This window comes from Vicugna pacos, chromosome 32, assembly GCF_048564905.1.
Source record: "Vicugna pacos chromosome 32, VicPac4, whole genome shotgun sequence".
NCBI classification, from domain to species: domain Eukaryota; kingdom Metazoa; phylum Chordata; class Mammalia; order Artiodactyla; family Camelidae; genus Vicugna; species Vicugna pacos.
Genome location: NC_133018.1, coordinates 9184644 through 9201426, shown reverse-complemented (window position 1 = coordinate 9201426; position 16783 = coordinate 9184644). Strand labels below are relative to the sequence as shown.

The following is a 16783-nucleotide window of genomic DNA, read 5'->3' as shown; positions in this document are numbered from 1 at the left end:
TATGTTCACCTTGTCCTGTAGCCAATATCCAGAACTCGTTTTATCTTGCAAAACTGAACCTCTGTACCAATTAAGCACTAACTCCCCACGGTGCCTTCCCCTCCACAGCCTCTGCCAACCCCGTTCCACTTTCTCTGTGCATTTGACTATGCTAGATACCTCGTAAAAGTGGAATCCTATGAACCTGTCTCTTTGTTACTGGCTTATTTCACTTATTGTGATGTGCTCAAAGGTTCATCCACGTTGTGGCATGTGTCAGAATTTCCTTCCTTTTCAAGGCTGAATACTATTCCATTGTATGTATATACTACGATGTATTTATCCACTCATCCACCAGTGGACCCTTGGGTTGTTTCCACCTTTTGGCTGTTACGAATAACGCTGCTATGAACATGGAAACCTCTATATATGTAATGTCTAAATATAAGACCATGTCATCTGGGAAAGGAGATAATTTTATTCTTCCTTTCCAATTTGCATCCTTCTTTCTTTTCTTGCCTGATTTATCTGGCTAAGACTTCCAGCGCTGTGTTAAAAAGAAGAGGTAAAAGTGGGCATCTTTATCTTGTCTCTGAACTTAGAGGAAAAGATTTTTAATCTTTCACCGTTGAGTATGGTGGTAGCTCTGGGCTTTTCATATACAAGCATACCTTGGAGCTAATGCAGGTTTGCTTCCAGACCACCTCAGTAAAGCAAATATCACAATAAAATCAGTGACGTGAATTTTTTTTGTTTCCCAGTGCACAAAAGTAATGTTGACACTATACTGTAGTCTATTAAGTGTGCAATAGCATTATATCTAAACAAACAAACAATGTGTATACCTTAATTTAAAAAGTCTTTATTGCTCAAAAATGCCAATCATCATATGGCAACTCACGGTTACCACCAACCTTCAATGTGTGAGAAGCACAATAATTGGAAAGCGCAATTTAAAGTTATATCTATATGACCTGTATTATGCTAAAGTAGTTTCCTTCTGTTTCTAGTTTGTTCATTTTTTTTTTAATTATAAAACAATGTTGAATTTTGTCAAATGCTTTTTTCTGCATCAACTGAGATGATCATGTGGTGGTTTTCCTTTGTTATGTTAATGTAGTGTTACATTGATTGATTTGTGTGTGTGTGTGCCCCTGCGCCTGGCACATCATGGGTACTCGGTAAATACTTGTTGACTGAGTGAGCGTGGTAGGAAAAGCACACAGCCTGGAGATTCAGACCCAGCTGGGATCTGTCTCTACTCGGCCACTCTACCTTTCTGGGAGAGTTTCTACACATTGCTGAGCCTCTGTTTCCCAAAATAAGATCACAAATCCAGCTGGCGGGTACCTGAGCAGGGATTTGAACCCAAGTCTCCCAGATTCCAGGGCTGATTTTTCATACTCCGCCCTCCTGATTTTTTTTAGTGTACCCATTTCATTCATTCATCCACCCACTTAGAAGATGTTTCTGGAGACCTACTATGCACCAGGCACTATTCCAAGCTCCATAGATACAGCAGTGAACAAGGCAGATGAGACCCTCCCCTTGGGGAAATTATATTCTGGAAGATGGAGACACACGGTAAACAAATAAACAAATAGGACAGGAACTACTCTGCAGGAACCGTAATAGGAGTGGATGGAATTGGAGGTGGATGCCTTAGCTTATGTGATCAGGGAAGGGGATGACATTTTCGGTGTGACACTGGGCAAAGAGCCTGGAAAATTAATTCAGTTCACTGTGAAGTGTGGGGCTATCAGAGACAGGGGTGGGTGATGCAGTCCAGCCCTTCGGGGTGTCTGCACCCCGGGTGGATCAGGGTCTCCCCCCATCTGGCTGCCCTGTCTTCCAGGTGAAGCAGATCATGGAGGAGGCCGTCACACGCAAGTTTGTCCACGAAGACAGCAGCCACATCATCTCCTTCTGTGGTGAGTCAGGGGCCCACGGACGTGAGCGGCGGCTCCTTCCTCCGTGGGCCGCCTCGGGGATATGGCGTCTTTAGGCAAAGGCTCTCACCATCATTCTTTTGCTTTATAACTGCGAAGTTATTTTCGGATTCCAGAGGGATCCCAGGAGGGAAACTGGAAATAGAGAAAGGCTGAGAGAAGAAATTGAGGATGACGTTGGCGCCCCGTGGAGAGGCGATCACGGCTGACACAGAGGCATGCCTTCTCTCCCGAGGGCTTCGCTTATGCCAGCCCCACCCCAAGCGACCGGGGTCTTGCATTTGAGGGATGGGTTCCACATCCTTTCCTTGCCCAGGTAAAGGGAGAGGATGGATGAGGACTTTAAAAATAATACAAAAATCGAAAGCCATGGTCGCATCCCGAGGGATCGCGAGCAGCTGGTTCAGCAAAGGCTTCAGGCCAGCAGTTGGGAGCGTGACTCAGCTTCGCTCCCTGAACCAGCAAGGCTCATAAGGTCCCAGAAATAACCACGCTGCCAGGTCCTGTACTTTCACAATGGCCAGAGACACGTGTCTCGCGTGCCCCTGCAGTCAGGATTCAGTGCTTAAGCAGTGTGTACGCATACATGGGAAGGTTTCTTCCTTTCTCCCGGAAAACCTTTTTAATTTCGTGATTGGAGTGGCTCATAACGAAGGACATGCTGTGTTGCCCCTCTCACGGTCTTGGCCCAGTGGAGGGGCCCATCAGCTTCTGTCCGGATGGCTGGGGACCTAGTGCTCGCCATGACCTGGGAAACCAATGACGTCCGCTCAGCCCCGTGGCAGCACAGCTCTGTTCACACCCCACCTCTGCCACTTCTTTGTTGAGTGACCTTGGGCAAGATTGTACTTTTTTAAAGTGAGATACATTTATTTAAATATATATAAGTATATTTACATATATATTTAAATACATATATATATATGTATGCCCACAAGCACACATACATATGTATATGGGAATCTATATCTATATGTGTTTATGTAAATTAGGTATATATCTCCAGCCTTCTTTTTTCTCCTGGGCATTTTTATTTGCAAATTAATAGTATGCATGTCTCAATACTTGCTGGCCTGTTGACCAATTAAAGACTTAGAAGACTAGAGAGTGATAAAAATCATGATCATTCTCTAACTCCAATCAAAGTTGGGGGGTGAGAGAAATCTACCGGCCCTAGACGAGGTCTGCAGGGCGTCCCCGAGGTGTCTCTTACCCATCGGTCCTTTTGAACCAAGCCGGAACGGATCATGAGCTTGTTCAATATAAACAAATGACAAGTCCTGGGCGTGTAAGCAAACATGAAGATATTTCAGAGATCCTCACCCAGAATGTTTTAAATCCATGGTCAGGTGGGGTAAATGTGGACAGGCACTCAGAGCCAAGTCATTGCAATAATAGCAGCAACAACGGCAAGACAAGACAAGCCATTAGACGAAAACGTCTCGGTGTTTCTCCTTGCACGTGGCCGGACCTTGGCCAGGCTCTCAAGCCTGGGAGTGCTGGTGTCCTCGTCTGTGAAGTGAGTGACTCGCTTCCTAGGTTTTGCCGCAGGGATCACGTAGAGTAAACCTTAACGCTGACCTGACACCCAGCAGATTCCCCGTAAGGAGTAGCTCTTATTATAAACTCAGCATTTTCCCGTGAACATTGATGATGCTCTCAGTGTACACCAGAGTGAGCTCCCAGTCTGCCACGTGAGACAGAAGGTGAGAAGGTACTTGATTGCAGGCTGCTGGAAGTACCAGAGAGACGATCAGAATGGCCTACACAGGGTCTGTTTCCCGGAAGGGACCACTGAGGCCCAGAGAGGAAAAGTCATTTGCCTGAGGTCACACAGCAATTTAGTGACAGAGCCCAGGCTACAATGAGGTCTCCTGTTTGGGGAGGACTGGGCAGGGCCTCCAGGGGAAACGCAGAAATGGGAAGAGATGACTGAATCCCGTCTTCAAGGGTCCTTTGTGGGAGCACAGGCGGGGTGAGCATACCTGGGGCTCTGACCTGGGTGAGAGCCGGCTCCATCACTTACTTGCTGGGTGGCCGAGGCCAATTCCATTCCCCTCTGGAAGCCTCAGCTTCCGCATATGAAAAGTGGGGATGGTTTTCCTTCCTGCCTGGCTGTGGCGGAGAGTGAACAAGATGTTAGCTGTTCCTGGGATCGTGATAGTAAGGACGATGCAGTGACTTTTAACCCAGATAAAGCTCGGCAGTCCCGCGGTCCAGTCTGCCCTCCCTCACGAACAGGAGCAATAGCTGATGTTTGTAAAGCACTCGTTAGGTGGCAGGCTCTGTGCAAAGTGCTTTCCATGTGTTTTTTCCACCTCATTCTAACAGCAGCCTTAGGGGGTTCATGTTCATACCGGCCCCATTTTACAGATGAGGAGACTAAGGCACAGAGAAGGGAAGTAATTGCACATAGTCACACAGCTGGTTAATGGCTGGGAGAGGATGTGAACAGGGATGCTCTGACCTTGGGCAGCCAGCACGGGTTAACCACTAAGCTTTCTTGCTCCCTTTTGAGGGGCCGGAAGGTGGAGAGGCATACATTTTTCCTATGATGCTGTCGTGAAATTTGTGATTCTGGGGGCCCCAGCTCTTCAAGGCATCCATGTGTGGCTGCAGCTCTGAGCCAGGCTGGGCGCTGGGGAGCCTAAGCAGGGCAGGACCCGCTGACCCTCATGTCCCCGCAGCGGCGGTAGAGGCCTGCGTCCTTCATGGATTGCGGAGGCGGGCGGCTGGCTTCCTGCGCAGCAACAAGATCGCAGCTCTCTTCATGAAGGTGGGCAAGAGCTTCCCGCCAGCCGAGGAGCTAAGCCGCAAGGTCCAGGACCTGGAGCAGCTGATAGAGAGCGCGTGAGTGCCAAGGTTGGGGTACAGTACAGGGCACCCCCCAGGGGACAGTCCACGCTCCCCCCGCAACTCTCCTCTCTGCTCCTCAAACCTGCCAGACTCTTTCACACCCCAGGACCTTTGCACATGCTGTACCCTCCACCTAGTTCACACCCCTCATCTTCCATGGCTGGTTCCTTGTCATCGCTCAGGCCTTCCCCAAGCGAAGAGTGAATTCCAACCCTCACCCCCTTTCTCTATTATATCCTGCTGTTTGTTGTCTTTCCAATTGTTATCACCATCTGTAGTTATTCATTCCTTTGATTGTTTACTGTTTACTTGATTGTTGTCTGTCTCCCCCTTGACTTGACTCTGAACTTAACAGCTGCATCGGTGTTACTCCCCATGAGGTCCCCAGGGTCTGGGATGGTGCTCAGCACCTGGGAAATGTCCAGGAAACAACTGTCAAATGAATAAATACCCAGTGGGAGCCAAGGCTGTTCCAAGTGCAGGAAATTCAAAGTTTAATAAAATCAATATGATCTCTGTCTGCATGGACCAGATGCTCACAGTGAAGCTGACTGTGTGGCTGACCGTGTGTACTGCGGGAAGACTCATGGCCCAAATGCGTTTACATGAGTGCCCCCCACCAGAGCCACCTCCAGAGTCCCGACTGCACAGCCAAAGCCCCATCCTGGAGCCTGGTCGTGGGTGGTGTACAGCACAGTGATTTCAACCCCAGTTGGTGTGAGTGGCTGCCCAGAGAACTGTGTTGTGAATGATTCTGGAGCTGTGATTGGGCTTCGCAGGAGAGAGTGCTTGGATTGATTAGCCATGTCTGTCATGGGCAAGAGGCAGGAGAGAGGAGCGTGCATGTCATGTGTTTGCCGTCCCTGCCATGGGTGATGAGTCCACTTCACTGGCTGAGAAATGGCTCTTTCTTTGCCCCTCAGGCCCTGCCAGCCCAGGGCTCTTGGCCAGATCTGCATGATGGGCCAGGCTCTGGGTTGGGTATTGCCAGCTGCCATTTGGAATCTGACTCCTCACTACCTGGTCTTTAGGTGCCTCCCAGTCCATCTGCTGAATTCCCAGGTGTTTGCTGATAACTTCTTTTTTTAATTTTTTAAAAAAAATTTCTGTTGAAGCATAGTCAGTTTATAGTGTTGTGTTAGTCTCTGGTGTACAGCACAGTGAGTTAGTCATACACACATATCTGTATTCTTTTTCATTATAGGTTACAAGATGTTGAATACAGTTCTGTGTGCTATACAGTAGAACCTGGTTGTTTATCTATTTCTTATATGGTAGTTAGTTTCTGCAAATCCCAAATTCCTGTTTTATCCCTCCCCACCCCCTTACCCCCTTGGTAACCATAAGTTTGTTTTCTATGTCTGTGAGTCTGTTTCTGTTTTGTAGAATACATTCATTTGTATCATTTTTTAAAGATCTCACATATAAATGACATCATATGATATTTGCCTTTCCCTTTCTGGCTTACTTCACTTAGTGCGATAATCTGTAGGTCCATCCATGTTGCTTCAAATGGCATTATTTCATTCTTTTTTATGGCTGAGTAGTATTCCACTATATATATATGTAGTGTATATATATATATATACACACACACACCCCACTTCTTTATCCAATCATCTCTTGATGGACATTTAAATTGCTTCCATGTCTTGACTGATAACTTCTTAAAAGGGTGGATTTCTGTGGACCTTCCATAATATTGGGAATGACTTTCTGAAAGAGGAGTTAGAGATGTTCATTCCAGGTGCTCATTCATTCATTCATTCATGCAGTCACTCCTTCATGAACACATTACTGAGCCCCTCCTGTGTGCCAGGCCCTGTGCTGGGCCCTGGAGATACAGGCATGAAGAGGGCCAAGGCTTGCCACGTGGTAGACTCTCAATAAGTATTTTATTTAAGAAGTGACTAAATTACTTAGTTCATGCCTTCAAGGTCATAGTGTGGAGGGGAAGAGAGAAAAGCGAGTGGCAAGGTAAGCAGCAGAGGCTGAGGGAACACAGAGGAGGGGCCCCTCTACAGCTTTGGCTGGTGCAAGAGGGCTTCCTGTAGGAGGGGGTACCCTCATTGGGACCTCAAGGGTGAGCAAGGGTCATCCAGGGGATAGGGTGGAGAGGAAAGCCAGGAAGCAGCAGCAGCTCATGGAAGGTCCTCAGGTGAGAGCTTGGCAGCCTCAGGGACCTGCAGAGATCTCTGTCTGGCTGCACCACGCGGACAGAGGCGGGGAGAGGTAAAGAGATGACTGCAGAGGTGAACTGAGGCAAGGTCATGTAGCACCCTGTTTGTTATGTTAAACAGCTTACTTCTCAAGAGAAGTAGGGAGCCACCAAAGGATCTATAATCCAAGATTCTTCTTAGCCAGCACTCCTTTCCAGCAGAAAGAGAGAAAGAAGGAGACAGACAGACAGACAGACAGAAATTTCAGTATGAGAATCTAGTTCACCCATCAGTAGTGTATGAAAGTGTCCATTTTACCACATCTCCACACTCACTTGGTATTACTGTCTTCTCAGTTCTTTTCTCATTTTCTAGGAGCAGTGTAGACTCTTGTTGTTCTAGTTGCCATTCCTTCATTTCTTCGAGAGGTTGGACACTTTCCTATTTGCATATTGATCCTGTTGGATTTCCTCTTTTGTGAATATCCATTCTCTTCCTTTTCTGGTCTTGAAGCCGAAATCAGATCCAGGGCCTCCAAGAGAACGTGCGGAAGCTGCCGAAACTGCCCAGCCTGTCCCCACTTGCCATCAAGCACCTGTGGATCCGCACAGCCTTGTTTGAGAAGGTCCTGGACAAAATTGTGCATTACCTTGTGGAAAACAGCAGGTGAGTGGGAAGGACCAGACACCTGGGTGGGCTCTGCCTCCACCTGCTGGCCATCCTAGAATGGCACCCTCTTGCACACAGCAAACTTTCTTTTTCCCCCTTGATATACACTTGATTTGAAAGTGATTAAATAAGGGCCTTCTGGATGTTTGAACTAGCCTAGCCTAGAACCTTGGGGAAATTCACATGTTTAATTGCAATGCAGAGTCTTCAGATTTGGGGAGGGTATAAGGATCTTGTGATCTTAGAGATGTTTCTTCTCCCATGGATTAAGCCCATGTTCTATTCACTAACTAGGTGACCTGAGCGGTGTCACTTAGCTTCTCTGTGCCCCTGTTATCTCTTCTGGTGAATGGGACGGGGCAAGAAAAGGGAGTTAGCGAGTACACAGCACTTTGGAAATGCATAGTGATGCTTTTTACATTTTCCCTCCTAGCTCAGATTGACCTGGTATAAAGGCTTTATAGTGTGAATCCTGTTGTAAGCATTTATTCATGCATCCATTCATTCATCCAATAACTATTTCATGAGCATCTACTGTGTGCCGGGCCCTATCCGAGATGTTGGGGATATGTTGGTCTTGCCTGTCCTGTTAAAGAGCTCGGATATTATAAAAGGAGCACTGGGGAGCTACTGAAGAATCTATCATGAGAGTCCTCATTTCCAGTGAGAGAGAGAAATGTATCTGAGAATCTTGCCATCTTTTAAGTCTGTGAAAGTGCCTATTTAACCACATCCTCACACTCAGTGGGTATCATTATTGTCTTTTATTTTTTGCCTGTTTGCTAGGAACATGTGTATGTAAGTGCTGAGCAAAGTCCTTCCCCTCCTGACGCTCCCATTGTAGCAGGGAAAAGAGGCAAATAGTAGTTGTGGTAATACATGATACGTGTTCCAAGACAGGCATGTGGTGTTTAATCTCCTCTGGGTGGTCAGGAAAATGTCCCAAAAGACGTGACAGTGAAGCTTCAATTTGCAGGGCACGTAAGCATTAACCAGCCGAAGGGCGCAGGGAACAGTGTTCTCAGGGGAGGGGACAGCAGATGCAGAGGCCTGGAGGCAGGACTGTTTTTTTTTTTTTTTGTCACAGAGAACGGGCCTTTTCATCTATAAATTTTAAATTACAGATAGTTTCAACTCCTTATGAGAAAACACCAGCTTCTTAAGAGAATATTTTAAGAGATACTGAACTTGAGTGAGTTTCCTCACCAGGCCAAGCACGCGGAGACTGCTCAGGGAAGTCCACTGCCCTGATGTCCACCCCCCAGGCTCAGTCCCCAGCCTGGACAGAAATCTGGGCTCTGGAACTTCACTTAACCTCTTCACCTTCTAGTAAGTCATAACACATCTGTGCCCCCTGCCTTGTTATGGGTTCAGGGTCTCTGTAGTTACGGCCTTTGGCATATGACCTTGTGTTTTCCTGATGAAAAGAAAAAATGGTCCTATTTATTTAGTGATTTATTTGAGCAGCAATACCAACCTACTGTTTCTTCATTAAGCACTGTATTTTGGGTTTTAGATTCATACAATACCTGCCACAGTGGTTCAGAGAGTTCTCACCTGCCCTCAATGATTACAGCCCTACGTAACCTTAGTACAAGTCTCCAAACCAGGAAATTGCCATTGGTACAGCACTGTTAATCAATCTACCTTTTTTTTTTGCAATATAGTTCTGTGAATTTTTAAAAAAATTTTGGGGGGGGTAATTAGGTGTATTTATTTATTTATTTTTAGAGGGGGTACTGGGGATTGAACCTAGGACCTCATGCGTGTTAGGCAAACGCTCTACCACTGAGCTATACCCTCCCCACCACTGTGAAATTTTAACATGTGCAGAGTTTCATATAATCAGCACCACACTCTGGATTCAGAACTGTTCCAAAGAAACCCACCACCCCAAAAGAACTCCCTCAGGCTACCCTTTCTAGTCACATCTTGCTCCCAACCCTACCTGCTGTTTTTAAGGCATCATTTCCAAGGCTTATGATCAGTAACTGCATTGATTTTTGGAACAGAAACTAAGTGGTGGACTGGAAAGCATCTCAGATTCTTACCTTCAGATCTGATAGCAAAAATGTATAAACTTGATGTTGAGCACGTGCAGAGGGTGTCATTTCTGCCTCAGCCAATGTTCTGGTTTATCGAAGATTTCTTTGGGGCAAAATTACAATGATGTTGCTGCCATTTAGTGAGAACTTCTTGGTGTCAGAACTTAATACGTGCCGGTGGACATTTAGTCCTCCCAAAAACCTGAGCAGGTGAGTTTTGTCATTCTTCCCATTTTACAGCTGAAAACACTGAAGATCAGAGAGGGTGGTCACCTGCCCAAGGACACACAGCAAGGGAGGGTGCACATGAGCTGGGTTCCTGCTCAGGCTTTTAACTCCACACCCTGCATTCTTTACCTCCTGTTCTAGGATGGGAAGAGCCAAGCTGGTTGGGTGCAGCCTGCATTCACCTGCTGTGTGGCCTCCAACAAGTCACTTACCCTCTCTGGGCCTGAGATCCCTCAGGAGGTCAGAACAAGATCCTTTTCTGGCTCTGAAATTCTGTTAGTTTCTAGACTGTATGAGGTTGAAAAGAATTAGAAACCAGTACACAACAACTCAAAACAAACAAAAAACTGAAACCACTGAGCACTAATTGATAGCATCGCATGTTATTTTGAAGAGTCAGTGTCTGGGCGCTGTTTTGTACATATCAGGCCAGCATCATCTGCATTATTTAACTGAACAGGAAGCCCTGTTAATACAGCTTTTGGGGACACATCACAGCTGAAAAGCATTTTCATGCCTCAGTAATATTAGAAGGGCGGACATCACCTGGGCCTCTAAGTGACTTCTGGTCAGAATGGAAGATGCAGTGGAAGCAGACAGAACCAGCTGGGGCCTGGCAGTTTTCAAATGATTATTCCTGTTTTTCTCATTAAGGCTTTATCACAGCCACGTATTAAGCAGTTACAAGCCAAGCACCCATGCTAAGTGCCTTACCTCTGCTGTCTCTCTCTAACATCCTTCAACAGCCCTATGAGATATATTATTATTATCCCCATTTTACAGATGGGGAAGTCGAGGCTTACAGAGGGAACTGGGTGACCAGAGGGGCATGGAACCCAGTCTGTCTGCTCTTAACCACCAGTCTGTAGTCAACTGTGCGCCCTCCGCTGGTCACCATCCAAACCTGCATGTCCTTTCCTCTTGCTAGTAAGTATTATGAGAAGGAGGCTCTCCTGATGGACCCCGTGGACGGCCCCATCCTTGCGTCTTTGTTGGGTAAGTGGTCCAGCGCTCTGAGCATCATCTGCATCTCTGGTCTTGGCTGGTGAGGGCATCTCCTAAGGGTCTCTCCCGTGTCCCTCCAGCCTCTCCCTTCAGAACGGCTTGCTGCCTCTTGCTTTCAGGATCTCATGCTGGTCTCTCTTTAGCAGGACCCTGGGGCATCGTGGCTGCTTGGAGCGGGGGAGGGGTAGTAAAATAGGTGGTCCATCTGATGGTGGAAGGGAGGGTGGGATTTCCGGGGCGATGAGTTCCTAGTCCCCATATGCTCTGCAGTGGGGCCCTGCGCCCTGGAGTACACCAAGATGAAGACTTCAGATCACTTCTGGACGGACCCCTCGGCGGATGAGCTGGTCCAGAGGCACCGCATCCACAGCTCACACCTGCGGCAGGACTCGCCCACCAAGCGTCCTGCCCTCTGCGTGAGTCGGGTGGACAGGGGGCCCCGTGAGGGAGTCTGGCTGAGTTCTGGGCTTGGCGTGGAGGTGGGAGCGGAAGCGGCACTTTGGCGGTCCCTCCAGGCGTCATGCTCCACCTCTCTTCACATGGCCAGATCCAGAAGAGGCATTCGAGCGGCAGCATGGACGACCGGCCATCCCTCTCTGCCCGCGACTATGTGGAGTCCCTGCACCAGAACTCCCGGGCCACCCTGCTCTATGGCAAGAACAATGTTCTGGTTCAGCCGGTGAGAGTTCATGTTGGGCCCAGTTCTTCCACCAGGGGTGGGTCTGGCTCCAGGTGACAGAGGAGGAGTTCCCTCTGACTCCAGGTTGCTTGTCCATTTCTCTGTCCATCCACCCATCCACCACTCACCCAGCTTTTCATTCTTCTGCCAGTATCTCCATCTCTCTCCTCCTGTTCATCCATAGGACAACATTTCCTTCTACGCATTTATCCAGCCGTCCATATATCCATCGGTCAATATTTCCAGCCAGCCAGCCAATCAGCTCTCTTACAGTCTGTATATTCATCCATCCTTCTGTCCATGCATTCACCTACCATTCCTTTATCCATCTGCCTGTATTTATATCCAGCCAACCACCCATCTATTCAGCCATTCATCTACCAATCATTACATTCATCTATCCTTCCACCTACTCATTGCTGCCTCTATCCATCCATCCATCCATCCATCTGTCCATCCATCCATCCATCCATCAATCCACGCATCCATTATTACATCCAACCATCTACCCATCTTTACATCCATCTATCCGTCCATCCATCTTTACATCTGTCCATCCATTTGTCCATTTATTTTCCAGCCCATCTATCCCTCCACCTGTCCACTCAGCCGTCTATCTGTCGTTCTCTCTTGCTATTGCAAGAGATGCATGAAGGCCCCTACCCCCATGTAATATCTCCTTTGCTGTCCCCTTCCTGGATGGTTGGGATCAGCATGGTGTTTGGGCTCAGCTGGGAGGAAGCGGAGGGAGAGCTGTCAGCCACTTCACCTCTGTGGTCACAGTTGCCATCACCCGGTGACCCTGAGCAAGTCACTTCTCCTTCTGAGCCTCAGTATTCGCATCTCCATGAATATAAGACCCTATTTCCTCAGAGCCAAGAATCCATGAATTTAAGATGCACAGTCTCTTAACATAACCATCAGGAAATTTAAAGTGCTATTAAATCATATACAGTGTCTTCTCACCCCTTGGAAATTTCATTTGCTACTTTTTCGAAAAGCTCTTTGAGGCTTGTTTGGAAATAGTTGTTTTTTTTTCAGCATGTACCCACAAGGGAAAATGTAATTGAAATACATTCGTTAAGCTAGTCCTAAAACTTCTTCACATTTCAGGATCCCAATCTTCTGTATCAGTTGTATATCAGTTTGTATTAGATAAAGATACAATCTTCTTGTAAAAGATACAATTTTTTGAATCAGTTTTCTTTTCAGTTTTTATTAGAGTCATCATTATCCTTTTTTTAATACGATTATTATATATTTTATATATAATATATAATAATATAATGCTATATAATTATATAATTATGATTGTAATATTATATTATAATTATATGATTATATTATAATTATGTAATATAATACAATTATTATTATAGTATAATACTTACTATATAATTATTTTCCTGATGTAACTTTCTGTTCCATCAAGAGAAAGGGTCACCAGATCCTTCTTGTGGCCGAATGCAGCCCTCCGTCTGTTTTCTGAGTAAAGCTGTACCAGAACGCGGCCACGCCTGGTACTTTGTGCATTGTGTGTGGTTGCTCTCCCACTATCAGGGCAGAGTTGAGTGATTGCAGCAGGACCTGTATGGCTTCCCTATCTGAGCCTTTACAGAAAAAGCTTGCTGACCTCTGATCAAGAGGACGGGAGGTACAGCCTCTCGTGCAAACATGTGCACTCAGTTGTTGCTGTGCAGGAAAATCTGGGGTTGCAGGCATCCCCGCGGTGGTGAATAATGGGTCTGTTTCACCGATATCACGTTAGCGTCCCGTTGCTCTGTGCCCAGTCTTCCTACGGACGCCATCTGTCCTCTTCCGTTCAGAGCTGACTTACAGCCTAATCTTTCCGAAGATGTTTTAAAAAGCCCCTGTACTCTGCGTGTGGGGCAGCAACCCTGCACAGCACTTAACTGAAGTGACCACGGCATAAACATCTGTAACTGAGTTTGCACGAGTTCAGGCGAAAGACAGCTCTGTCACAGTTGTGAGACGCCACTGATTGTAAGATGCATCCGCATTTCAGGCGCATTAACACGTGAGAAACAAACGTGCATCTTAGAGTAGATGAAATACGGCAAGGCTGCTTCCTCCAGGGGTTGCCGGCGTGTGGAGCACGTGTGGCGGAGGGGAGTTTGTAGGGGGTGGGCGGCCTCCTGTGTGTGAGGCTTGGAGACAACCCCCCCCACCACACCCCGCTTGGGATAAAACAGAGCAGGTGAGAATCGCCCTGTAGGAAAACTGAGAAGGCAGACGATGGGGCTGAGTAGCACCGCCACCTGGATGGAGGTTCAGGGTCTTCCAAGTGGACGTGGCCTTGGAGGGGATGAACCAGCCTCTTGGTTCTGGTTGCGTGTCCTTGAGCCAGATCGGCCAGGGTCCACGTCCACTGTGACGCCAGCACCGTGACCAGACCTGCATCCTCCTCTCTCTGCAGAGGGATGACATGGAGGCTGTGCCAGGATACCTGTCCCTGCACCAGACGGCCGACGTCATGACCTTGAAGTGGACTCCCAATCAGCTGATGAACGGGTCTGTGGGGGACCTGGACTATGAGAAGAGGTAGGGTGCCGGGTCCCTCCCCTCCTCTTGGTACAGGGAAGGTTGTGCCCCGTCCCCTGTCCCGCGCTCCTGCCCCTGCTCCGTCTGGTTAAATAAGTGTATATGTTTGTGTGTGTGTGTATGTATGTGTGTGTGTGTGTGTGTGTGTATATAGACTCTTTCCAAGGGACATAACCAGGACACTGTTACTGTGTTGTGTTCATGTTAAGCCTCAGCATGATTAACACCAGGCTTTGATGTGATTAATATCATTCTCTAAGCTGATCGCTTCCTGGGCAGAGGTTACCATCTGTCCTCAGAGAGGGTCACTGGGCAGTGCAGTCAGTCCTGGCGGAGCGAGATCATTCAGCTCCAGCCAGACTCCTGAGTTTCTGATGGAGAAACCCTCAGGGAGGAACATTGTGGGGGCCGAGGAAGTACTCTTGGCCTTGAAAACCTTCTCTCAGTACATTCATCTGAAACCTTGATATCGAGCCTTCCCTAACCTCCCAGCTGAGTTCGGATCCCACAGAGCCCTGAATCTCCTTCACAGCACTTACAAAAGCATGCGAAATCCGCACCGACTCGGGCTCCGACTGTCCCGCCTTTTAGACCTCAGTTCCACGAAGGCAAGGAGTCTGTCTTGTGCACGTCTTCGCCCCAGCACCTGCTACAGACCGTAGCACATAGTAGGTGCTCAGATAATCTTTGTGAAACAAAGCAGGGAAGTCAAGGGACCTGGACTCATTCATCAGGTATTAACTGAGCACTTGGTATGTGCTAGACACTGTGCTGGGTACGAGAGAGAGCAGATGCTGAAAAGGAAAGGAAAATCTCTCTCTCAGGGCTTATGCTGTATGCACATTATACTCGAGGAGAGCATGAATAAGCAAGTAAATGAATAAATGTGCATGATGGGACCCAGTCCTTGCTCAGCCCTCACCTTGCTGGGTGGCCTGGGGTATGTCACTCCCTGTCTCTGGGCCTCAGTTTCCCCCTTCTATCAGACGATGGGGTTGGAAGGGATAATGTCCCCAGAATGCAAAGGGTTCCCATAGGGTCCATGGGGGATACTCAAACATCAAAGTGTCTTCCGCCGAACATCAAAGCTTTAAGCACACACACACCCTGTTTGTTGGTTAGGCCTAAGCCCGGGATTCTGTGGGCAGGGGACTTTGGATGCTAATATCTTGGGAAAGGCATTGGCCCAATGATTGCCAAGCACTCTCCCTCCAGCTCAGATCATCGGGGACTCTGTTTCTGCCTCATCTTTTCCTCTGTGTGTGAACAGGCACACCGTAAGTGCTTCGGTACTTAGTTCCAGCTGAATGTGCGCTTCCAAGGTCACTGCCCGTGGGGCTGGGGACTTCCCCAGTCCTGGGGTCTGAACCCCCGTGTTACCTTTGCCTGGAACTGAAGCTCAGTGGAATAGAAACAGCCAGAGCTGAGAAATGTGGGTGTTAGCATGGGAAAGGCGGGTACCCAGGGGTTCCAGCATGCCTTTGGGGACCAAGGAACAATGAAGATAAGTGGGGGATGCTTCCTGTGTAAGGAGGTTCAGGGCCTCTTTTCTTTTTTCCCAGCCAGCCTTCCCTCTTGCACAACCAGGATCATAACTCCCCAGCTGGGTTTCCTGATGTCCAAGCGGAGATATCATCAGAAAGGTGGCTATTTGGTCTCTGGAGTCAGGCCAGACTTGGCTCAAATCTCAGTCCTGTCATGTGGGCACTGCTGATGGTCCAACCACTTTACAAACCAGTTCGGAAGTCTCTTATAATATGTGCCTTTGCCATATGACCCAGCAATTCCACTCTAGAAGCTGTTAGAACGTGTAAAACAAAACCAGAAACTCAGCTCTTGCTCCTTCCCAGTTGAGTGACCTTGAACAATCAGCATTACCTCCCCAAGCCTCAGTTTGTTCATCTGTAAAATGGGGATGTGGTCATGAACCCTCCAAATACCATGGAGGGAAGAGTCAATAAGAAAATGCATGTAAAGTGCTTAGCAGGAAGCCTGGCACCTGGAAAGGCCTCCCAGTCAAGGTGTTAATTTACCGAGATCCAAAAGGGCTGAGGCCACAGGGCTCCTCCCCTCCCTGCTGGTGTCTGGGGGTAATTGGAGAGTTGCTCTGTTCCCTGGGCATCCCAAGATCCAGCATTCAAAATTCACTCAGAACATTCTCTGAGCATCTTGCAGAAGTGAACAAAACCCAGCCCCCCTCCAGGAGGTCAGCACCTCTTGGAGATTGTTCAGGAAGATTCTCAGACACAGTGCAGTTCTAAGAACATTTGACCAGATGAGTTGGGAGTCCCCAGGCTAAAACTGACAATTAGAGGAGTCCCCTGTCCCACAGGAATAAGCCTGCACTGGCACCCCGTGTGCTCCACCCTGCCTGAGAGCAGCCCACGGTAGCATGGTTTTGGCACAGACGTGATAGTGGATCCAGAGGGGTGACCTCTGAAGCTGTTGGTGAGCTCTGAAGGAAAGCCGAGCAGCGCACTCCTATGGCTACCACAAAGCCCGAGCTCCTGTGCCCCCCCCCGCCTCTTGTTCTGAGGGGAAAAGCAATCTGTTTTAAGACAGCAGTAGGGTTTGAGCTGAAAATGGAAAACTTTAAGTAAATGATCTTAGAAACCATTAACCAAGTACTTGTTCATGTATCAGCACTGTTAA

At 47.8% G+C, this 16783-nt stretch overlaps 1 protein-coding gene across 4 annotated transcripts in view; it reads left to right on the top strand.

Moving 5' to 3' along the window:
- The window catches only part of SGSM1 (small G protein signaling modulator 1), a 70394-nt gene that overhangs the window by 18019 nt on the left and 35592 nt on the right, over positions 1 to 16783 (top strand). For all 4 annotated transcript variants that reach the window (XR_012066176.1, XM_072952922.1, XM_072952920.1 and 1 more), the window contains 7 exons: positions 1835 to 1910; positions 4616 to 4778; positions 7457 to 7609; positions 10814 to 10881; positions 11161 to 11306; positions 11438 to 11569; positions 14007 to 14131. Coding sequence is in view for 3 of the 4 variants with exons in the window: in XM_072952922.1 (XP_072809023.1) it covers positions 1835 to 1910; positions 4616 to 4778; positions 7457 to 7609; positions 10814 to 10881; positions 11161 to 11306; positions 11438 to 11569; positions 14007 to 14131 (863 nt within the window). In the remaining variant the exon portion in view is untranslated. The remainder of the gene's footprint in view (positions 1 to 1834; positions 1911 to 4615; positions 4779 to 7456; positions 7610 to 10813; positions 10882 to 11160; positions 11307 to 11437; positions 11570 to 14006; positions 14132 to 16783) is intronic.